The sequence below is a fragment of the Haliotis rufescens genome, unplaced genomic scaffold (genome assembly GCF_023055435.1).
Source record: "Haliotis rufescens isolate VD_foot unplaced genomic scaffold, xgHalRufe1.0.p SCAF_11, whole genome shotgun sequence".
In the NCBI taxonomy this organism is placed as follows: domain Eukaryota; kingdom Metazoa; phylum Mollusca; class Gastropoda; order Lepetellida; family Haliotidae; genus Haliotis; species Haliotis rufescens.
Window position 1 is genome coordinate 11,393,894 of NW_025963791.1, and position 24,757 is coordinate 11,418,650.

The 24,757-nt window shown below is 40.6% G+C and overlaps 1 protein-coding gene across 1 annotated transcript; it reads right to left on the bottom strand.

The window, feature by feature from the left end:
• Positions 1–6,700: 6,700 nt before the first annotated feature.
• LOC124141168 (NADPH:adrenodoxin oxidoreductase, mitochondrial-like) lies at positions 6,701–24,743 on the bottom strand. The gene is made up of 13 exons (XM_048392235.1): positions 24,556–24,743; positions 16,958–17,122; positions 14,151–14,246; positions 13,422–13,544; positions 12,506–12,550; positions 11,882–11,950; positions 10,235–10,336; positions 9,779–9,971; positions 9,307–9,503; positions 8,981–9,046; positions 8,385–8,493; positions 7,601–7,771; positions 6,701–7,120 (listed from the first exon to the last, which is right to left on the bottom strand). Exons 2-13 carry the CDS (start codon positions 17,120–17,122, stop codon positions 6,984–6,986), a joined length of 1,473 nt encoding a protein of 490 aa, XP_048248192.1. The 5' UTR covers positions 24,556–24,743; the 3' UTR covers positions 6,701–6,983.
• Positions 24,744–24,757: the final 14 nt, after the last annotated feature.

A 24,757-nucleotide genomic window follows, 5' to 3' on the forward strand; every position in this document is an offset into this window, starting at 1 on the left:
TGTCTGGTCCTGACTCGTTTATTAACAGACCGCCGTCAAAAAGCTGGAATATTGCTGAGTGCGGCGTTAAACAACAAACAAACAAACAGAACGGAGATATAATATTAACACTTGATTATGGAGGATGAAAGTGAAGTAGGCCATAACGGCTTCTGTGGTCACCCGAGATAACCCTCGCTGATACACCACGGGGCTATTTGTCGCGGCTGTCGTGCGTGCGAGCTGTGAGTATAACAGGTAATCTGACTCTCGTGTCCACTTGCCAGGTCAGGTACAGGTGTGAATATTGTGTACCGTGTCTGTTGACACACATGCCGACCTGTCCTTCGTGAATACATTGAGGGTGGGAGATGGCACGCACTCAAGACGTTGACAAACAGATCACACGTTTCTGTCGTGTTTGCTCCGACAATCTGTTGAAGAGTTAAATGAAGATTTCCCTATTGATTGATACATTCGAGTACTCAGTCTATACAAAATATACTAGTTATTCCACTTACATACACACGGGTAAAGGATGGAGAAGAAACGCACAAATGGGCTTCAAACACTGTACAGTAAACTACGGTTATAACGAACACGCTTATAACGAACTGACGGATATAACGAACTAACTTTTTAGTCCCGACTATTTGCTGTAGTTATGCTGTATATATGCTTATAACGCATTACGGTTATAACGAACTAAAATTAGTAGTCCCTTTGAGTTCGTTATAACCGTAGTTTACTGTATGTGGGATTCGAACACGGACCCTCGGTGTGAGGAACGAACGTTTTATCCACTCGGCTTCTACACTGTCACGTATAGCTGGAGAGAGTGAGTAAATTGGGTTTTATACCGTATCTAATGATAAAGCAATAACACTTCGGCATTTTAAAGTAACCAAAAGGACAAATCAGCAGCCATTGGGGGGCCTATCGATGGAGTGTCAGTGTGCTATGAATCAATATCAACAAGACATAATTGAAAGGGGGTCTTTGCTGCATTGTTCTTAGACCAGACAAACCAGTGGTCGACAGTGAGAGCACCCCTCCACGCTATAAATCGCTGTACAGTGACACAGAAGCAGCCAGACCAAACTGAGGGTGGGTCCTTAAATCATTGGTTATTGGACCAGACAAACCAGTGGTCGACAGTGGGAGCACCAGTCCACGCTATATATCGCTGTACAGTGACACAGAAGCAGCCAGACCAAACTGAGAGTGGGTCCTTAAATCATTGGTTATTGGACCAGACAAACCAGTGGTCGACAGTGGGAGCACCAGTCCACGCTATATATCGCTGTACAGTGACACAGAAGCAGCCAGACCAAACTGAGAGTGGGTCCTTAAATCATTGGTTATTGGACCAGACAAACCAGTGGTCGACAGTGGGAGCACCAGTCCACGCTATATATCGCTGTACAGTGACACAGAAGCAGCCAGACCAAACTGAGAGTGGGTCCTTCCCACATGGTTATTGGACCAGACAAACCAGAGGTCGACAGAGAGTGCACCCATGCAACACGCTGTATCGATGCACCATGACACGCGAACAGTCTAAGAAAGAAGTGGACCAGCATCACTGATCAAACTCGTATTGTGGCCGGCCCGTCATCATTTTAATGGAATCTTCTGTCAAGCGGGCGTATCGCACAATTACCCATCTTGGGGAGCTCTTTAAGGGAACGTGATGTCCCATCATTCATCCAATAATTGTCAGACCGACCTCTTCATGGTCTTATGAGCATCACGTGTGTGTAAAGGGAGCGTAGTCAACGTGCACAACGGAGCACGTAGGTCTTCAGCAACCCATGCTTGCCGTAAAAGACGACTATGCTTGTCATAAGAGGCGACTAACGGGATCGTGTGGTCAGGCTCGCTGTCTTTGTTGATGCATGTCACCGTATCCCAATTGCGTGGATCGATGCTCATGATGTCAATCACTGGATTGTTTGGTCGAGACTCGATTATTTACAGACCGCCGTCATATAGCTGGAATATTGCTAAGAACGGCGTCAAACAACAAACAAACAAACGTGCATAACATGCGTACACCCTCTCTACCTTGTAACAAACCAAATGTTTGCCAAAATTCGGTGCACTGCCAACTTATCTCAAACGCGTTTTGTGGAAGGTTCAACTTACCCTGAATTACTAGGAGTGTGAGTGATTTTATGGCTGTTTCTGTATCACTATAACCCAGACACCCTGACACAAGCAACCGCAAACTGCTTTTTCAGTTTAGTTGACTGTACATTCCAACTAAAAATGTACACATTGGGCTAAAATGAGTCAAAAGACTACAAAAATACATTACCAGGAAGCATCTAAAAATTATATTTAAACAGGAGCAACTTTTTTACCCCAGTTAATTTTCTTAGATATTGATAAAGACTGTAAAAACATGAGGTAAAAATCATTTTGCTCAGTTCAGTTTTGTTTGTTTGTTTGTTGTTTAACAATATTCCAGCTATATGACGGCAGTCTGTAAATAATCAAGTCTGGACCAATCCAGTGACTGACATCATGAGCATTGATCCATGCAATTGAGATACAATGTCATGCATCAAACCAAGTCACTGAGACTGAACACCCGATCCTTAGTTGCCTCTAATGACAAGCATGCGTTGCTGAAGACCTATTCTATCCCGGATCTCCACGGGTAAGTTTTGTTTGAAGTAGGAAATATAGGTAATCATTTGAACATGTCTGACATTTTCCATGTTTCATATTTGACATTTCTAGTGGACCAAAACAGGCCCTTAATCTCCCTGGTCCTTTGTGATACATGTCATTTCAAATATTAAATTAAAAGTTATTTTTCAACAACAACAACCCGACCCCGATATATCAGAATAGTAACAAGCCCAAAGACCACAAAGTCATCTATATACCTCACCCATTTTAACACATTATGGTCCCAAACCAGGTAACTGACCCAACATTTCTCTTAGCCCATGTCAAAATAGCTGCAATGGAAATTTTAAAATAAACATTTCTCAAACTCCTTAATATCAAATGTCACCAGTTCAGAATGTGCTTTATCTGTGCTTTATATATAGACGTGCAATGTTTGGCAAGGAAATATTTAACAGTTTATTTGTTATACTCCGTAAGTGAACCCACCAAAGATTAAAACTTTAATCCAACTTGTTGTCATGGATACATAAACAATAAAATATTCTAAAAGTGCAAAATATCAAAAGGCACCAGTTCAGTATGTGCCTGGAAGACATGCAAGGTTTTGTAAGAAAGTATTTAACTGTTTTTGAGTTGCGCTGTGAAACCAACACAACCCTAGAAGAACCTAAGTCCAACTTGTTGCCATGGAAACGTAAAAAATAAATATTTCTAAAATTCCTAAAATAGCAAAAGGCACCAGTTCAGTATGTGTCTGGTGAACATGCAAAGTGTCTGGTAAACATGCAAAGTATTTAACAGTTTTTGAGTTTTGCTCCAGATTTCGGACGCACGCACACACAGACTGACGGACAGAACCAATTTCAATATCACTTGGTAAAGACTAGTAAGAAAATTTGACATAATAAATATCTTAATAAATTGGACAGAATTTATTATTGATAATGTTTGATACATGTCCATGAACATGAAGAAATATTCAACTCACAGAGGTCATGTATAACAGCATTTATTTCATAAAATATCAATGAATATTCAAAGAAATATTGAACATATATATATATATATGTGTGTGTGTGTCTGTGTGTGTGTGTGTGTTAAATACATAAGTATAATATATACATATATTTCTATATGTATTTCATATTTGACTTCAGTTTCATCTTTGTAAATTCATCACATATACAATGATACCTCACTAACTCAGAGACTTCATAACATGTTGTCATGGTAATGATTCTTCCACTGATCTTTGACTCAAGATAACAGACCATAATCACTATATTTCAGAAAATGGTTAGGCCGGTTAAAGAAATATTCTTCTTCTAATGACTTTCTTCAAACGAGAGAGGATATTATTTCATCATTTCATTTATTTACTATGCTACAAATTGATATAAAATAAACTCGATTCTTGTGCTCCACACTGTGGTTCAAATCATGAGTGAGTGAGTGAGTGAGTGAGTGAGTGAGTGTGTGAGTGAGTTGGGTTTAACGCCGCTCTTAACAGTATTCCAGTTACATCCGCGGCGTGTCAGCTTAATGTGGGAGGAAAGCCCGAAGTGATGCAGGTCTCAGATGTTTGGTGAAACTCACCAGCATGGGTATGATGCTGACAAACCTAGAATAATTTGGGTGAACCGGGATTCGAACCCACAATCAAAGGGACGCAACTCTGCAGTGAATCGCGGCACCTTAGACGACTGGGCCATCCGTGCCCCATCAAATTATGAAGAGATGGACCGAATTAATTTCAAAAGATGTTTGAAATGAACTTCAAACCAGCCATGTCCTCTTTATAACATTTAGTACCTAATTACACATCATATTGTTACATTGTATATTTCATGTAAATTGCCCATCCAGCATCATCCCCCCAACTGTTTGGATAATAACAAGCACTTGAGGTAATTAGCTTCCAATGTGTGGCATTTTGTTGTTGATGATCATGACAAAATAATGACATGTTATGAACATTTGAAGAAATATCTTCCAGAAGGCAAAGACGAATTTATCTTTAAAATCAAGTTTGTTCTCAGGGTAAATATACTACTCAAAATAAGTTTACAAACACCTGATTTTCTCATGACATGACAGATAAACTTAAGTCATATGAAAAATGGTGAGCAGGATATTTATCTTTTCATGTTTGATTAAACAGTTCTATTGTATCCTCCTGACATATTAAGGCAGTACTCTGTGTGAAACAACAAAATAGGATGAACCAGGAAATAACCTATGATACAAATTCTGACAGTAATTGATGTATACCATGTCTAATCACAATATAATACAGGAAAAGTCTCCTAAAACATTTCCTCTACTTGTCTTAACAATATTGCACTGTCCTATCTGCAGTTGTCTCCCTTTGAAAGTGACTATCGCTCTCTCTCACCTTGGAGTAAAAGTTCTGATTTGATTTTGTTTTGTTTGTTTGTTTGTTTAACGCTGCACTCAGCAATATTCCAGCTATATGACGGCGGACTGTAAATAATCGAGTCTTGACCAAACAATCCAGTGATTGATGTCATGAGCATCCATCAACGCAATTGGGATACGATGACATGCATCAACCAAGTTAGCGAGCCTGACCACCCGATCCCGTTTGTCGCCTCTTACTACAAACAGTCGCCTTTTATGGCATGCAAGGGTTGCTGAAGAGCTATTCTACCACGGATCTTCACGGGTCAGTTCTGATTTTAACGAGATTGAGGAATCACCATTCATCAAAGAAAAATAATTTCTAGACAAGCTTTCACTTCATACAGATCTAAGACAAATTAAGCTTTTGGGGCAATTTAGTGATGCTAACCGTTTTTTTATTACTGCTTTATGTGATAAGAAGGGGAAGACTTTCCTCAACTAAATTGATGTCATCCCTTTTAGATCTATCATTGATGATATAAAATCAAACACAACAAAAACATATTGCAATCAATATAATCACAAGCAACAAATAAAAGTTACAACCATGATTTAAATATATATGATGAATTTTGGCCACTACACAGGAAAAAAGTCTGTGACTAACTGCTCAACCTGCTGCATGAATGCAGGCAAAGAGACATAAAGCCATATTTGGTGGTGGAAGCAAGACTTTCAAGGCTGTCACAGGAGATAACCTTGGTTGAGATATCCAACAATGAAATTGCATCACAATGCTTTTCAGACCATTGTCTCTTCGACTTAATAAAGATAATGATGAGTCCATTTATAATGCGACCGATTCCTTTCACAGGTGTGAATACTCATGGTGCTACATTATTATCAACTGGTCTTTGGATCACTGTGCACACAAATTCATTCTCAGCCCCCTTGGGAGTATACAAACTCACAGAATATGTTTGATGACATCGCTACATGATAAATGAGTGCATCTTGTTTTACACCACTGTCGGCAATATTCCAGTCCTATCAGAAATCAGTAAACAATCGAGTCAATTTCTGACAGTATGAGTAACGGTCCATGTATTCAAGTTACGATAACACACAATCAACTTGCTTACACACTGTAAATGCTTGATTTCAAGTTGACTCTTAAAACACAAGGAATTATCCAGCATTTTCAAAACTATTTAAGTGAGTGAGTGAGTTGGGTTTAACGCCGCTTTTAACAGTATTCCAGTTATATCACAGCGTGTCAGCTTAATGTGGGAGGAAAGTCCAAAGTGGTGCAGGTCTCAGACGTTTACCACTTCGGTGAAACCTATGAGCATGGGTATGGTGCTGACAAACCTAATAATCGGGGCGAACATAATCGGGGCGAACTCGGAATTCGAACCTACAATCTAAAGTTATTTAACAAAAGCTTTTTTCTCCTCATTGGTCATATTATCAATGAAATAAAAGTAAACGAAAACATTTGTAAGCTGACAAACTTAGAAATTCTATGTGGCGTTTTTTATGGGTACTTGACAAGAGCCTCATGACATTTAACTCTGTAAAGGCCTAGATATGTTTTGTTTGTTTTCTTGTTGTTTAACGCCGCACTCAGCAATATTCCCACTAAATGGTTGGTGGTCTGTAAATAATCAAGTCTGGACCAAACAATCCAGTGATTGACATCATGAGCGTCGGTCCACGCAATTGGGATACGATGACATGCATCAACCAAGTCAGCGAACCTGATCACCCGATCCCTTTTGTCGCCTCTTACGACAAGCATTGGTTACTGAAAACCTATTCTAACCCAGATCTTCATGAGTCAAAAGGCCTAGATACATACCTATGAAGCCCTAGCTTGTGGAGCAGTCACTCTCATTGATGAAGCTCTCTAATGTATGACTCTACAACCAACATACCTGGGACTAACAAAATAGAATAATAATTTGTATAATTGGCTAAACTGATAAATATATGTGTTAAGATTTAGATTTGACAACACCAAGCATGTTGGGAATGTCGGTTATCTTCTCTCGTGGTTTTCCAATTTTCTTCCCTGCTTCTGACTCCGCTGTGTTGATCTTCTCCCAGTCGGAAAATGTGACAATTTCCACACCTGAAACAGCAAGTGAGGAGGTGAGTGTTTTGTTTGTTTGTTTGTTGTTTAATGCCGCACTCAGCAATATTCCAACTCTTGAAATAATTGAGTGTGGACCAGACAATCTAGTGACTGACATCAGGAGCAATTGAGATAGGATGACATGTCCCTAATAAGTCAGCGAGCCTGACAAGAATTTGTTGAAGACCTCTTCTAACCTGGATCTTCATGGGTCAAGAGGGAGAGAATGTTTCAATGCAGCCTCTTGCAATATCACGCTAACAAGACCAACAAGAAGCTGCCTGACACATTGTGGCCGTATCAGAACTGAACCTGGGTTTCCTGGGGAGACAACATATGCCATGACACCTCACTAGCTCGGTTAGTTCATTAACTCAATTTTCAGCGCTATTTCTGGGAAGATTTGACAATTTGGGACCTCTGCTACCAATTTTAACATAATAATGTGACAACATATAGAACTGCAAAAGGGCTGACCTCTCTGGGTCAGCATGTCCTTGACCTCGGCATGACCTTGTTTCCCTGTTGTCTCCAACTGACCCTCTTCCATGTCCTTGAGGATGACCTTGCCTGTGTCAAACCCATCTGTCATGGTGTTGAGGATCACACCAACTGGGCCCCGTCCGACCCATCCGCTACAGTATAGACCTGTAATATCAAAAACAGTTTATTTACCATCAGGCTCTGCAACATTTCAGCTATATGATGCCAGTCTGTAAATAATCAAGTGGACCAGACAGTCAAGTGATTGATATTGTGAGCAAAGATCAATGACATAGGTTCACATGCCATCAACCAAGTCACCAAGCCTGACCAACGAATCCATTAAGATCCCCTACGGACAGCATAAGTCGAACCAGAATCCCAGACTTGATGATTTGCAGGCCGACATCATATAGCAGGAATGTTGCTGAGTGTTGCATAAAACAACAAACAAACAAACAAACAAGACATGAGGTACATGAACAACAATGAATATTTGCACAATTTCATACCATAATGTTTAAATGAAATACAAACACACAAGTGTCACATATGTTTGGCTTGGTCGGTTCTTGTCAAGAGGAGCGGTGGTGTAGTCTAGTGGTTAAAGCGTTTGCTCGTCATGCCGAAGAGCCGAGTTCAATTCCCCACATGGGTACAATGTGTGAAGCCCATTTCTCGTGTCCCCAGCTGTGATATTGCTGAAATATTGCTAAGAGCGGCGTAAAACCATACCCACTCACTCACTCTTTTTAAGATCAGTGTAATGTCACTCTACCTTTAGTACCCTGTACTCTGCTGCCCTTGTTGGGGATTATTCCTTTCTCTGCATCAAAGGGCACTGTGCTGTCAATCGGGATGCTCTTGTAGCCTATGCTTCTTAATACCTGCATAACAAAACAGTGTAGTATTCGTAATGTGTTCAGGTTAAAATCAAATCTGTCAGTTTAGATTATTACAATTTGCAAGATACTAATAAAAAAAAGTTTGAGAACACCAGATTCTTTCATATTACTATAGTTGATCTGTCATGACATGACTTGTCATAAAAATATTTGTTTTAAACAAGATCCTAAATAGCAATAGGCACCAGCTCAAGGCTGGACTGATATCTGAGCATCATTTGACAAGGAAATATTTAACAGTCTCTGAGTTAAGCTCAGGAAACAAAACATGACAGAAGGAAGGATGGAGGATGTACAGACGGACGGACAGCACTCACTCCTATATATCTCTTCCACTGTTGCAAGGGATAAAACCCACTCCTCATTAATCAGCCCTTACAAGCATGGGATCCTGGGGACCTATTTAGCCATGTTTCCCAATGAAGCATGCACTGTACAGTTTGACACATCAGTTTGTACACAAGCTTACCAATCCACATGGTATATCAGTCACAGCATCCGTTGCCACAGCCTTTTGGTTGACGAGATCTGTGCCCTGAAAAAAAATAATTTAAACACTGTCACTGGCTAATTATTTAAATTAGGGGGTCATGAATAGCTGCAAAATTCCCCATACAATCGTAGTAGATAGTCACACAGCCATTAGTCTGTAGTACTGACTTCTGATGAAGTCTTCTGGCTTTTATGTTTAAATATACATATTAAATGGTAAATACACCAAGCTCATTGGTGCTACTCAACTCTTGGAAACAGTTTAGCAATTATAACAAATGGACAATGTATTTGCATGCTTACTTCAAGTCGGTTTACAGCAAATTTGACTTTTTCTGGTCCCTTCCCATCAGCACTTGCAACAACTTCCTGTGGACTGAGACAGAAGTGCAGGTTCCATTGGCGTGCAGCTTCAGCCCAGCGCGTGACATCCTTCTCCGCAGGTTGACACCCAGATCTGTACAGGAGGTCTGTCAGCCGTCTGCGGGGACGAGGGAGGTCTGGGAAACAAATTCATCCTAACTGGCTTTTACAGGAGATATTGTTTAGGTGAGATCAAAAGATATCTCCTAGGAGATATCGCTACAATGAAATTGCATCACAATGTTAATATATTATAATGGTAATGGTAATATATTTTGTCCTAGTAAACAAGGTGAGGTGAAATGGGGTTTAACGTCAACCTGAGCACATAAATCAGGAGTAAGGTAATATTACTTTCATTATCACGATTCCAACAATATTACACTTACATAAATATTTGTCCCAATCTTACCATTTATCAGTTCTTTAAGGCTGGCGACGTCCTCTGGGTTAATGACTGTCCGACACTCTGGGAGGTTGACCATTTCGCGCAACTCCTTGATGGTGAAGGCAACCTGCAGTGGCCCTCGACGGCCGACCAGATGCACTTGTTTGACGCGGCTTTCAGCCAGGGATGCAAGCGCATGTTCGGATATATCTGTTTTCTGCAAAATAGTGAGTGAGTGAGTATGGTTTTACGCCGCTTTTAGCAATATTCCAGCAATATCACGACAGGGGACACCAGAAATTGGTTCACACTTTGTACCCATGTGGGGAATCAAACCCTCTTCGGCGTGACGAGCGAACACTAAACACTAGGCTACCCGACCGCCCCTATATATGCCACACTGAATGTCTACCTTTAGTATATATATGCCACACTGAATGACTCCACCTTCAGTGTATATGCCACACAAAATGACTCTACCTTCAGTATATCCAGTGGAGTGAGAAGTATCCTGGCCACATCTAGAGCGACGTTGCCATGGCCCAACACAACAGCCGAATCACAGCTCAAGTCAACTGGTAGCTGAAAACAACAGTCACAAGGCCATGGGAACACAGAAGTCAACAATTTACCAATCTCATTCAAATCAGACATTAGTTCTCGCTACCGCTAAACAAAGATCTGAAGACATCCCATTAGGGGTCATGTCAGAACGACCTTTCATCCGACCAATCAGTGCGTTGCTTACCAAATTATGTAAGTGACAGTCGGAATGTGATTTCTAGTCATGCAATCTCGAAAACTTTAACATGGTGTATTCCGAACGATAGTTACGGGTTTAATGACTGAATCCTTACAATCTAGACCATCTATTAGCCATTCCAGAATGCTTTTTTGGTTCAGGTTTCAAATTTGTCATCGAGAATTTGTCAAAATATGTTTCGAAGCGTAGTCGCCAATTTGAAATTTGTGCCGTAAAGCACGAGAAAGCTGCCTTATGATTGGTCATTCCATTGGTCAGTCAAAGTTCGGGCAAGGTCGGCCTGACGTGACCCGTAATGGGATGTCCTCAGATCTTTGTTCAGCGGAAGCTAGAATAAAGATCTGATTTTAATGAATTTGACAATTTACTCACATTGATCATTTCATTTGTTTTATCAACAAACATAGGTCAGCTTAATGTTTCTTTGTTTGTTGATTAACGCCGCACTCAGCAATATTCCAGCTACATGAAGGCGGTCTGTAAAAAATCAAGTCTGGACCAAACAATCCAGTGAATTACATCATGAGTATTAATCCACGCAATTGGGACATGACATGCATCAACCAAGCCTCTTACGACAAGCACAGTCGCCTCTGAAGCCAAGCATGGGTTGCTAAAAACCAATTCTAACCCAGATCTTTACAGGTCAGTCAGCTTAATGACTGATATCTACATTTATAGCATGGATAGGTGCTGACAGGCCAAGGCTTAAAATCTGGCATTCAAACCCAGCAGTGGAACCAGGCATGATAAGTGGCACCTTGCTTCAATCAGACCCCTGTTTATCCTTACTTCCATAGCAACATTACATAGTGAAACGGGGGCACAGGTGGCCCATTTGTCTAAAGAGCCGTGATTCGCTGTGCAGAGTTGTGTCCCTTGGGCATGCCAGAAACCTATGATTGTGGGTTCGAATCCCAGTTTGCCCCGATTATGTTTCTAGGTTTGTCAGCACCATACCCATGCCCGTGGGTTTCACGGAAGTGGTAACTGTCTGAGAACTGCATCACTTCGGGCTTTCCTCCCACATTAAGCTGACCCGCCGTGATATAACTGGAATACTGTTAAAAGCGGCGTTAAACCCAACTCACTCACTCACTCACTCATGATTTGAACCACAGTGTGGAGCACAAGAATCGAGTTAATTTTATATCAATTTGTAACATACTAAATAAATGAAATGATGAAATAATATCCTCTCTCGTTTGAAGAAAGTCATTAGAAGAAGAATATTTCTTTAACCGGCCTAACCATTTCTGGAATATAGTGATTATGGTCTGTTAAATACTGTTAAAAGCGGCGTTAAACCCAACTCACTCTTACAAAGTGAAACAATATTTGTGTACTGACATCATGGCACCTACTTCCTTGTCTTCAGGGAGGCCGTTATACCATCCTACGAATCGTCTGGCAGACAGCACATTTGGCAGATCCTTGTAAACAAATATTTCATAAGCTGTCAAAGTGGAAACAAAGGCTAACGTATGTTTGTTTGTTCTTTAACGCTACACTCAGCAATATTCCAGCTGTAAATAATCGAGTCTGGACGAGAGAATGCAGTGATTGACATCATGAGCATCAATCTTGGCAATTGGGATATGATGACAAGTATCAAACAAGTTAGCGAGTCTGACCACCCGATCCGAAAGTCGCCTCTTAGGTCAAGCATGGATTGCTGAAGACCACTTCTAAGCAGGATCTTCATGGGGACAAAGACTTATGTTTTATACCTCGTTCCACACTTGGAAACTATTGTGAAAGACTCTTTATCACCAACCCTAAATGATAAGTGTTTCAAACATTCATTTTCAGATTTCATTGTACTTGAAAAGACATTTTACATAAAATTTGATAATCTTTATAAGATAACATCTTGTGAAGTGGTACCTATTCAAGAACTAACATCAGACATTTTGACCATTTTAACAATTTTCATTGTAAAATTAATGTTGTGTTGGGGAACGACCCTGACAAGAGACCAGCCTCACCTCTCCTGGGATTCCCAGCGTCCTGTCAGCATCAGCTCCATAGGACTACAAGAAATAATAAACATTTATCACAACTGCCTCCATATATATGAAGAACAGGGCTGGGACGAGTCCACAGTTACTACCCAGGTACCCACCCCCCTACTACCCGACCCTACCCCGGTACCCACTGTAGGCCTCAAGAGATAGGTACAAAATGTCCGATTGGGATATTTTTTTTACCATAACCCTGGCAAAACGTATTAAGACACATGTATTAAACAATCAGGCCATGCATACACTGAAGTTGACTTAAATTATATCTTTATTCAACCATATGAAAAGTCGGGTGAAATGGGTGCATAATTTTTGTCATTAAACAATATATCACGTGACTAACCACGGGTCCGGGTAGTTCTGTGGGTACCTGGGTCATACTCAGTACCCAGCCGACCCGGGTACCCGATTTACCCGTCCCAGCCCTAATGAGGAACACATTGGTTGCCATGGAGACAGACGATAGGCTGGATCCAAAATCACAAATAGAAGAGATTATTTTGTCCTTTTTCAGCAATAATCTAGCAATATCATCAGGTCTGTAACAGAAAATCAGTGATTGATATTATGAGCAATGTCAAACGCATATGGTGCACGATGACACACAATCAATCAAGTCACTGCGAATGACCATCTTGAATCCTGTGGTTCCTTTTTTGTTATTGATCTTTTTTGCCCTCTGCCTATTTGTGTGTTTTGCATTGGAAAATAACACAAACAACTTTTACCATAATAATTTAGTTCATTGTGGTAAGACTTCCTGATTCACATTTTCTGGAAATGTACTTGTGTTTGTATTCCCGCCTAACAACCAGACAGGGCTACTGGGAACCGAGGGTACCCTGAAATTCATGCAGGGGCCAAAAGACAGCCATCTTACCAGAACTACTGCTGTATAAATCTTCTGCAGCTCGGAGACCGTGATGTCTTTTCCAATTGTCACATTGCCAAGGAAACTACATCGTTCATTCCCAGCAGTCTGGGTAAATGTATTGATGACATTCTGGAACAACAGCCTTGTGTAGTCACCATGCTTTCAATACTTGTCAATTAGATGTGAAACCAATGTGACACTTTCACGTAACTTTAACAACTTGTTAATTAGCTATAAACCAATCTAACACTTCCATGTAACTTAACTACGTGTTAAACTGTTTAATCCTTTTACATCAAGCTGTTTAATATGACCTCAAAGTGTAAGACAACTGACAAGCCATCCTCAATGATGCAGGGAAATATATCTCCATTCTATCATAATAAATACCCTGGATGCCATGGCTCTGTTTCAATAAGTGATGCTACTATCTCCATCTGTCCTATTTCTAGAATATCTCTTGCTCATGATTGTAATTTGATTGGCTCTTTGTAATTTGATTCACACTATTTGAAAAGGGCTCAAAACAAAACAGCGGCAGCGAAAAGGTTGAGGGTATTTATCATAATTAACAAAGGACACATTATACACTGGACAATCATGGATGTTGACAAGCCAGATCATTTAACAAATACCCACATTAAAAAATTATATGTGGTCTGGGCCATAATCAAGTATCCTTTCACACTTTCATATTGCTAATGTTATTTAGAACTATTGACTGAGTGACCTCACCTTGACCTCTGGGTGATCCGGGGCGACCCCAAACCTAACAAGGCCAAACGGAACTGGTAACTTTTCAAATATGTCAACTTTCACTGTTGGATGTCCCTAGAAGTGACAAGACAAAATCCCAGGATAAGATGAAAAGCCATATCAAAGCAAGCACTTTAAGGAAATAAGTACAAAGTGTAAAGGTTTCATGTCACTGACAAAAACAAGGGACAGCTCACCCAGGCAAGACATGTTGCTGGTTCACTAATAGTAGCTGCACACAGTTAGTGTATGTTCATGAACAATAGTGTGTGTGTGTGTGTGTGTGTGTGTGTGTGTGTGTGTGTGTGTGTGTGTGTGTGTGTGGTGTGGTGTGGTGTGTGTGTGTGTGTGTGTGTGTGTGTGTGTGTGTGTGTGTGTGTGTGTGTGTGTGAGAGTGTGTGTGTGTGTGTGTGTGTGTGAGAGAGAGAGAGAGGAACAATAGCATGTGTCAGGAACAATAGTGAATGTCTGGAACAGTTAGTGTGTGTCTGTCAGGAACAATAGCATGTGTCAGGAACAATAGTGTGCATCAGGAACAATAGCATGTGTCAGGAACAATAGCGAATGTCTGGAACAGTCAGTGTGTGTCTGTCAGGAACAATAGCATGTGTCAGGAACAATAGTGTGTGTCAGGAACAATAGTGTGCATCAGGAACAATAGCATGTGTCAGGAACAATAGCATGTGTCAGGAACAATAGTGTGCATCAGGAACAATAGCATGTGTCAGGAACAATAGTGTGTGTCAGGAACAATAGTGTGCATCAGGAACAATAGCATGTGTCAGGAACAATAGTGTGCATCAGGAACAATAGCATGTGTCAGGAACAATAGTGTGCATCAGGAACAATAGCATGTGTCAGGAACAATAGTGTGCATCAGGAACAATAGTGTGTGTCAGGAACAATAGCTTGTGTCAGGAACAATAGCGTGTGTCAGGAACAATAGCATGTGTCAGGAACAATAGTGTGCATCAGGAACAATAGCATGTGTCAGGAACAATAGCATGTGTCAGGAACAATAGCATGTGTCAGGAACAATAGCATGTGTCAGGAACAATAGTGTGTGTCAGGAACAATAGTGTGCATCAGGAACAATTACTGCTAAGTGCTTTACACATTCCAGCAGGCATATTAACAGAAACTTGCAGGCCTTCTGCTAAGTGCTTTACTCATTCCAGCAGGCACACTGCCAGAAACTTGCAGGCCTACTGCCAGGTGCTTTACACATTCCAGCAGGCACACTGCCAGAAACTTGCAGGCCTTGTGCTAAGTGCTTTACTCATTCCAGCAGGCACACTACCAGAAACTTGCAGGCCTTCTGCTAAGTGATTTACTCATTCCAGCAGGCACACTACCAGAAACTTGCAGGCCTACTGCCAGGTGCTTTACACATTCCAGCAGGCACACTACCAGAAACTTGCAGGCCTTCTGCTAAGTGCTTTACACATTCCAGCAGGCACACTACCAGAAACTTGCAGGCCTACTGCCAGGTGCTTTACACATTCCAGCAGGCACACTGCCAGAAACTTGCAGGCCTTGTGCTAAGTGCTTTACTCATTCCAGCAGGCACACTACCAGAAACTTGCAGGCCTACTGCTAAGTGCTTTACACATTCCAGCAGGCACACTACCAGAAACTTGCAGGCCTACTGCCAGGTGCTTTACACATTCCAGCAGGCACACTACCAGAAACTTGCAGGCCTTCTGCTAAGTGCTTTACACATTCCAGCAGGCACACTACCAGAAACTTGCAGGCCTACTGCCAGGTACTTTACACATTCCAGCAGGCACACTGCCAGAAACTTGCAGGCCTTGTGCTAAGTGCTTTACTCATTCCAGCAGGCACACTACCAGAAACTTGCAGGCCTACTGCTAAGTGCTTTACACATTCCAGCAGGCACACTACCAGAAACTTGCAGGCCTTCTGCTAAGTGATTTACTCATTCCAGCAGGCACACTACCAGAAACTTGCAGGCCTACTGCCAGGTGCTTTACACATTCCAGCAGGCACACTACCAGAAACTTGCAGGCCTTCTGCTAAGTGCTTTACACATTCCAGCAGGCACACTACCAGAAACTTGCAGGCCTACTGCCAGGTGCTTTACACATTCCAGCAGGCACACTGCCAGAAACTTGCAGGCCTTGTGCTAAGTGCTTTACTCATTCCAGCAGGCACACTACCAGAAACTTGCAGGCCTACTGCTAAGTGCTTTACACATTCCAGCAGGCACACTACCAGAAACTTGCAGGCCTACTGCCAGGTGCTTTACACATTCCAGCAGGCACACTACCAGAAACTTGCAGGCCTTCTGCTAAGTGCTTTACACATTCCAGCAGGCACACTACCAGAAACTTGCAGGCCTACTGCCAGGTACTTTACACATTCCAGCAGGCACACTGCCAGAAACTTGCAGGCCTTGTGCTAAGTGCTTTACTCATTCCAGCAGGCACACTACCAGAAACTTGCAGGCCTACTGCTAAGTGCTTTACACATTCCAGCAGGCACACTACCAGAAACTTGCAGGCCTACTGCTAAATGCTTTACACATTCCAGCAGGTCCACAAAAAAGAACGTCTCATTATTTTTGCAGGGCCATTTCCAATGATGGCAAAAGGAGGGGCCTGTTCAACACAGTAGCTGTAGCCCTCCAATTATCACAACTCCAAAGGTGTTCACAGTGATGTTCACATAAGGGGGGAATATATACCTAGTACCCCACCAAAGGATGCTGCTATGGCCTGTTGGACCACTACTGATGCTGGACATAACAGATCTTAGTACCCTACCTTCAGGAGCTGCTGTGCTGTGTAGAAGCCTGCAGGACCGCTTCCGATGATGGCCACATGGGGTACCTGGTCTGGGGATGTGTGTTTACATCGGCGTGGTAATGATCGCAAAACAGCGCTGATCGCATGACAAATCCTGTAACGTGGCACTCTGTACAGAGACATCTGCAACAGATAGAAACGATTCTTATTCCTTAAATTGCTTTTTAATCCTCACATCCATTCATGACATATCCTCCAAGCAGAAACTATACAAAACTGTACACCTCATTCACCCTACTTACCATATTCACTGTAATAAGCCCCTGTGGCGTTTAAATCTTTTACAAATGGGCAACAAGCTGTTCACAGCTCAATGATAAGGAGCTAAAGTTGATTTCAGAGATAGTGAGGTAGTGAACAATGTCGATGACGGCAACAACTTTTTTTACAATAGTTAAAAGCCAATTACATACCCCTTCTGTTTTTTTAGTAAAAATCCTTATAGGAAAATACAGACTGTAGTGAACATTTGTTATATCCTTGTAGGAGGTGCTCATTAAGACTATTCACAAATTGGTCAAAAGTTGTTCAAGGGGCGGCAAATAGAGTATATTACAATAACATCAAATTATTACGAACTCGGTTCCCCTGCCCTACTTCGTTATAGTCTGACTGTAAAGTGCATAACTCCATACACAATTTATGCACAAAGCACTGTATTATTATAACCGCGATCAATGGATCAGTGTGCAGTCAATTTTTCATTCTTAACTCCTTTGGGAGTATACAACCCAAGGTGCCTGTTAGGCACTAGAAGTTAAATAGTCTCATTAATATCTCTTCCTACAAGGTACCCATTCACTGCTGGGTGAGGAGGCATAGTTCGAAACAAAGTCACTTGAGCAAGGAGACACCACATATGCTACATGTGCTTCAATGTGGGGCAGGCGGTCACCCATCTAATGACTCTTTGCCCCCCCCCCCCCCCCCCCCCCCCCCCGCCTGGATTTTTTTATAGAAACATTTTTCCTTGTGAAAGTTAACTTGAACTTGATACTGCCCCCCCCTTGTCAAAAAAACTTAACTACGGCCTTGCAGGACCACATGCTACCACAGAATAGGCACTGCATTTATTTATTTCTGAAACCATTTACAGCATACAGTGGCTTATGGTCTCTCCTTCAGTTATTACATGAATAGGAAAAGTATGTAATCTTTTCAATTTATTTCCTTTTGACACAACCTATTGTAACAACTGACTGAACCCTAACGGCTGTATTGAAAGTATGTTCAGAGTTCAGTCACAGCACTGAGTATAATAAAAAACATAGTCTTTCACAACTGTGAGCCAGACTGCTGACTTCTTAAATACTACTCCATTAACATTCTGAATCAGAGATTTATTACATGTTCCCACATATAAAGACTACAGCAGGTCTGTTCCTGGAGGAATACTATTCTTTACAGTCAGTTGGCAGCATTTTAGGAATATTTTCTATTACTTAAAGTCCTGTGAACATTGGACAGTCAAATAGTCAATATTATATCACAGATATTAATGTGAAAGTAGGGGTGTCATTGATTGGAAAATTAGTATTGATATATCAACTCAATTGTATCAGATCTGGGGCAGAATAGGTCTTCAGCAACCCATGCTTGCCGTAAAAGGCGACTATGTTTGTCTTAAGAACAAATTTCAGCTATATGATGGCAGTGGGTAAATAATCGAGCTTGGACAAGACAATCCAGAGGCTGACATCATGAGCATCGATCCACACAACTAGGATATGATACATGCATCAACGAAGTCAGCGAGCCTGACCACCCGATCCTGTTTGTCACCTTTTACGACAAGCATAGACGCCTTTTATGGCAAGCATGGGTTGCTGAAGATCTATTCTAACACAGATCTTCATGGGTAGACCTGCTCCAAGGACGATATACTTCCCAAAGTCTGCACAAAACGTCAGTACAAATCCAAAAAATTAATTAAAATTTTCCCAATTCGTGTTGTCACAGTTATAGTGAGAGAGTGACATTGATTTAACACTATTCCAGTTGTATCACGGCATGTCAGCTTAGTGTGGGAAAAAAAGCAGAAGTGATGCATGTCTCAGACATTTACCATTTTTGTGAAACCCACGAGCATGAAGATGCAAGACAAAACTAGACACAATCCTTGCACAGCAAATTACGGTGAATCAGACAACAGGACCACCCATCCCCCTGTTATAACCAATGAGTGAGTGAGTCAGTATTGATTTACGCCGCTTTTAGCAATATTCAAGCAATATCACAGTGGGGGACACCAGAAAAGGGCTTCACACATTGTACCCATATGGGGAAATCAAACCCAGATCTTTAGTATGACGAACGAACACTTTAACCACTAGGCTATCCCACCGCCCCTTATAACTAGTGATAACAAATGATAAGGCTTTGTAAACTTGTGACTTGTATTTCACTCAGCCATCAGGATAATCAGCGGTCCAGATAATATTTAACGTCATTATCATTTCCTCACGTTATCAGTCTCACTGGGGATTAGTGGGTTTTTTGTACTCCGAAGAGTTTAGATGAATGGGTATTTATAAACCAGTGAGGAGATGATTCATATAAACTTTTCGGCTAAATGCTGTTTCAGTGACTTCTAATTTGCATCTGTCCTGATCCATATCACAAGCTTACAACAGGGATAAATACTTTTTTGTAGGTTTTTCATTCAGATCCCTTTTTAAGCAACATATGGTATTTTTGTCCATTATGCACCGCGTCTGAAGCTGCCATTAGAGTGAGTGAGTGAGTTAGGTATTTAACGCCGCTTGGAACAGTATTCCAGTTATATTGCAGCGTGTGAGCTTAATGTGGGAGGAAAGCCTGATGTGATGCAGGTCTCAGACGTTTATCACTTCGATTAAACCCATGACCACACTGACAAACCTAGAAACATAATCGGGGCGAACCCGGGATTTGAACCCACAATCATAGGTTTCTTGCGTGCCCAAGGGGTGCAACTCTGCACAGCGAACTGCGGCGCCTTAGACAACTGGACCATTCGTGCCCCCGAGCATTAGGTAAGTAAAAAGAGACGCGTCAAGAGATACAGGAATGCATGCTGAAAATCTGACACTGGGCAATCAGGGTAATGATACATAGTAGGGGTATATTAGTTTGGTGTTTTATTCATTATTATACATCTTTAACTTTTACACAAGCAAATTACATTTTTGGGGGTAGTTGTGATTTATTTTGCATACTAGGGCTGTGACGGGTAACTGGGGTACTCGGGTCGGGTGGGTACTGAGCAGAACCCGGGTACCCACATGACTACCCCGGGTCCATGATTAGTAATTACATTGTTTAATGACAATAATAATAAAATTCCATGGTTACACTAGTACAAGTCGCTCATGTTCGCATCTCTTCAGACTATGCGCACATTCCTTCTGAATTTTATATGTGTGAGTAAAGACAAAGCTTCAGTCAACTTCAGTGTATGCACGATCAGATCATTTTATACTGTATCTAAAAACTTTTTGCCAGGGCCCCGGCAAAACAGTTCCCAAATGAACACTTTGTACCCCACTTGAGACCTACAATGGGTACCCGGGTAGGGTAGGGTAATGGGGGGCCCGGGACCTGGGTAGTAAATTGGGACTCGTCCAAGCCCTACTGTATACATTACCAAATTGTTGCACATCTGAGACCAAAAAGAGGATCAAAGAGGCTTTGATGCTTACTTTTACACCAATATGTGACTATGATATTGAATAGAATGTTAAAATAAGACCATCAACAACAATCCCAGTTTTGAACTAAATGGGTTTTTTCTTCCAAAATTGCCAAGGGAACATAGTTTGGAATCCTAGAAAAATCCCTGCGTGAACTTAATGTTGGCGGAAAAGTGATGCAGGTCTTGGACATTTCCCATCAAGGGGAAACATTGGTATGGTGCAGACAAACCAACACTCAGAATAAAGGAGAATCTGGGACTCGAAGATATGATCATGGATTCTAGCATGCTTAAGGGACAAAAATCTGCACAGAAAATTGTGGCATTTTAGGCAAAGGGGCCACCATAGGCTCCCTTGATCATGTTGATGGAAAGCTTTCTGCTAGCATGCTGTCCATTGACACGCGAGTGATTTTGTTTGTGTGGGGGAGGGATTGGAGGTTCGAGAGATGGGTGCGTAAACTATTTCATGAATTTGAATAGATACAATTTACGGATAACAACGTCTTTAATTACTGTAAAAACTATGTTTCAGTATAGATCCTTATCTTATATAAATGCGTATACTTACAGTTTTTAGTCATAAGAAAATAGAAAAAGCAATATTTTGTATTTGGTACGTACATATTAAATATCATACTAAGTCGCTTAATATGATTTCGATGTTAAGTTGTGAATAACAACATAAATACAGGGATGTGTTTAATATAGTAATAAAGTATGCAGGATGGTCTTGGCAAACAGAAAAGGAAACTTTGACAGCCGTGTGGTATTGTGCTATTCTTATTAGCTATATGTACATAGGATGTATTAATTTCATGTAAGGGCATCTGTTGATCGCATAAATCAAATGTACATATTGTATAAAAGTGATTGTATTTAAGAAATAAACGATTGTGAGGTATTTATCGTACAATAAAACACTGCAGGGAGAACAAACCATGGAGGGTGCAGCAGTGTTTTATTGTACGATAAACAACGACCACTAGTCGTTTATTTCTTATATAAGATATCAACATTATGAACTGCCTCTTGAAGGATGTTGATAAACAGTACAAGTTTTAAAAATATTCACCCAAATTTTAATAATAATGACTCCCTGAACAGAAACTGTCCACCGAAATGTCAAACAAGTCCATTTTACGTTTGGTATTTCCCGCATATTCTCGCAATCCTCATGTCGATTATCTGTACCATTTCTCCTAATACTGATTGTCATATGTCCAGCATTTTTGGATGTGGTCGTTCTGCCACTGCCTTTATCTGTGTAGCTCAGCTACATCCATTGGGAACAACTCACCGGACACTTCCCTCTAAAACATAATGTCATCCAATATATGACGTCATCAAGTTGCGAGTGCATATTCGATTCACAGAAATGACGCCATGTTTGTTTTAAACATATTTTATTGACATATATGGTCAACGGGATTGGGCAAAAGTTATCCAACTTAGGTGGCCCTTTCCCTACTCTATATGTACAGACATTGATTATACATATATATACACATATATACATATGTATACCAGAGCTCCAGATAAGCTTTTGGTGTTGTGGGTATTTTACCCATGCATTTTAAAATCATTGGGTATCAGTAATTCTATCTGGGTATTCAAATTTCTGTTACCCACTAGTTTTTACCCATGTGGGTATTTAAGTTAAATATTTAAAAACACTATTTATCTAGTCCCTGCAAACTGGTGTCGTGTGGGTTCGAGAGCTTTATAGGACTCAAAAATACCATGAAACTTCCACAAGAAAGTGTGATGGCAAATCTCGTGATGTAACTGTCATCGTGGAGTTTGGCAAGGTTGACGGAATGCCTGTTTATAATTTCAAAATAAGTTGCTGATTTGCTAATCGAATACGCAGGGTTACTTCACAATATTTTGATGATACACACAAGTTTTATTTTTGTAGCTGTAATGTTCGTTGCGTATTTGATACACTTAAATTTTATTTTACTGTGTATTACTGCATTTCTGATGCGTATTTTACGCAGATACGCAGCTTATCTGGAGCTCTGTGTATACAGAAATACAAACATATACACATAATCATATATACACATAATCATACATCCTCACATACATACACATACTCATAAACATATGCACATATTACATTTATAGTAACATACAGAAATATATTTACACAAGAACATCAACATAATGTTTGCAAGAATAACATAGACATACATAAGCAATAAGAAATGCCTATATAAACACAATTTACTTGTATATACACATTAATCCAAAATATATGCAAGACTACATATATAATTACACAATCATACATACACTTATATACATGTACATATATGCACACATACACACACTACATACATACACATATACCCTTGTGTACGCATGCATACATATATATACATACACATATTTACACACATACACCAAGATATACATACCCGTAAACATTATGCTTACAGAAGGAGGCAGAGATACCCATTATTCATATACACCCTTAATATTTGTGCATCAGTTTTATATTAAAAACTTGCACTTTGTAGTAACTGGTTTGGTGAGAGGATGGTGATGAGACATGGTGGCTTTATTTTATTAAGTTTGGTAGATAAAAATATCCATACTGTGTGGTGAAGGTATGATTTAAAGTCCTACATTATCTGCATAATTTTCCAAACAGTGAGTTCATATTCCATTCAATTGAGGTGCATAAGGCATGAACTGCTATAAGATAAGTTGTCAAGAAAGTAAGGGGATATAATATATTTTAGTGTACGCGCCCCTGAGCTCCATACAGTGGTGGTCCATGGACTCGTTTGGTCGAAGTTTGGTGTTTTTCATTATTCTTAAAACATTGCTTTCTCATTATTCAAAGTAATTCTTATTGTGTACTGAGGTAAAAACAGATTTAATGAAAAGATTAATTGCATTATTTCAGTACTAAAATCTGTTTTGGTATTTTTTTCAGGGGAGTGAAAAAGCCGACTACAACAGACAGACACAAGAGTTACCCCCCATTCATTCAATTAACAGTTAATTCTCAACACCTATCAAAGTCATTTATCCCGCAATGAACGTATATTTAATTTTTCTTTTCGATGAAACTTATTTTCAATGGTAGATCTAATAGTGGTCTTCTTTTTATTCATCAGAAGGCAACATTACACAATCGTCTAGCTAGGATCCCTAATATATGGGTCCGGTGTTTCAGTAATATCACTAGACCCGTGAAGATTCTGGGGTAGAATAGGTCTTCAGCAACTCATGCTTGCCGTCAAAGGCGACTATGCTTGTCGTAAGAGGCGACTAACAGGATCGGGTGGTCAGGCTCGCTGACTTGGTTGATGCATGTCATCGATCCCAATTGTGTGGATCGATGCTCATGACATCAATCACTGGATTGTCTGGTCCAGGCTCAATTATTTACAGACCACCGTCATATAGCTGGAATATTGCTGAGTGCGGCGTTTAACAACAAACCAACCAACCAACCAACCAAGTAATATCACTATCCTGCTTCAGGGGCCTGTGGGGAAAACATTTGGTTGTGTGTTACCTGTTGAGACCCCCGACCACCACCACTCCCCCCTCACCGATAGGCTTCACCTTTTCAGTGACACAATTGTATTGACATGTCCCAACGATAGCAACGGTGCGTATTTCTTCCTGGTTTAAAGTGACCTTGGAATGTAGACAAACGTTCGAGGAAAAGCTGATTCGGTGATTACTCAGCCGAAAAGCATATCACTTTATCAGTGCTTTATGTCAAATGATTGTAGATCTAGATATTCGGTACTTAGCATATAAAAAAATCCATGATTTATTATTGTTGCCTCTTGTTGTTGTCAAATTTGTTGTTGGCTTGCGCAGTCAACATGTTCTAGCGTGACAAAAGCCTTACCGTTGTTGGTCATGTGTCAAGCATTAGAGGCCAAATTGCGCTGACTCGCACCCTCAGCTGCACAACATGTGCTTCCTCAAACTTCAAGAGGTCAAAGGTGAAATCACAACAATACGTTTCGACCTGTTTACTTCAAAATGCAATGTAACTTATTAACTAGTAAGTGTTACTGTAGATGTTTCTGATGAAAATGCAAAAGCAT

Excerpts from the sequence above, each read along its gene's own strand:
- LOC124141168 (XM_048392235.1), bottom strand. The coding sequence starts at position 17,122 with ATGTCTCTGTACAGAGTGCCACGTTACAGGATTTGTCATGCGATCAGC. Across the intron at positions 9,504-9,778 it reads CCTTAAAGAACTGATAAATG|ACCTCCCTCGTCCCCGCAGA; the intron begins GTAAGATTGGGA and ends TTTGTTTCCCAG. Across the intron at positions 7,772-8,384 it reads CAGAGTACAGGGTACTAAAG|GTCTATACTGTAGCGGATGG; the intron begins GTAGAGTGACAT and ends TTGATATTACAG.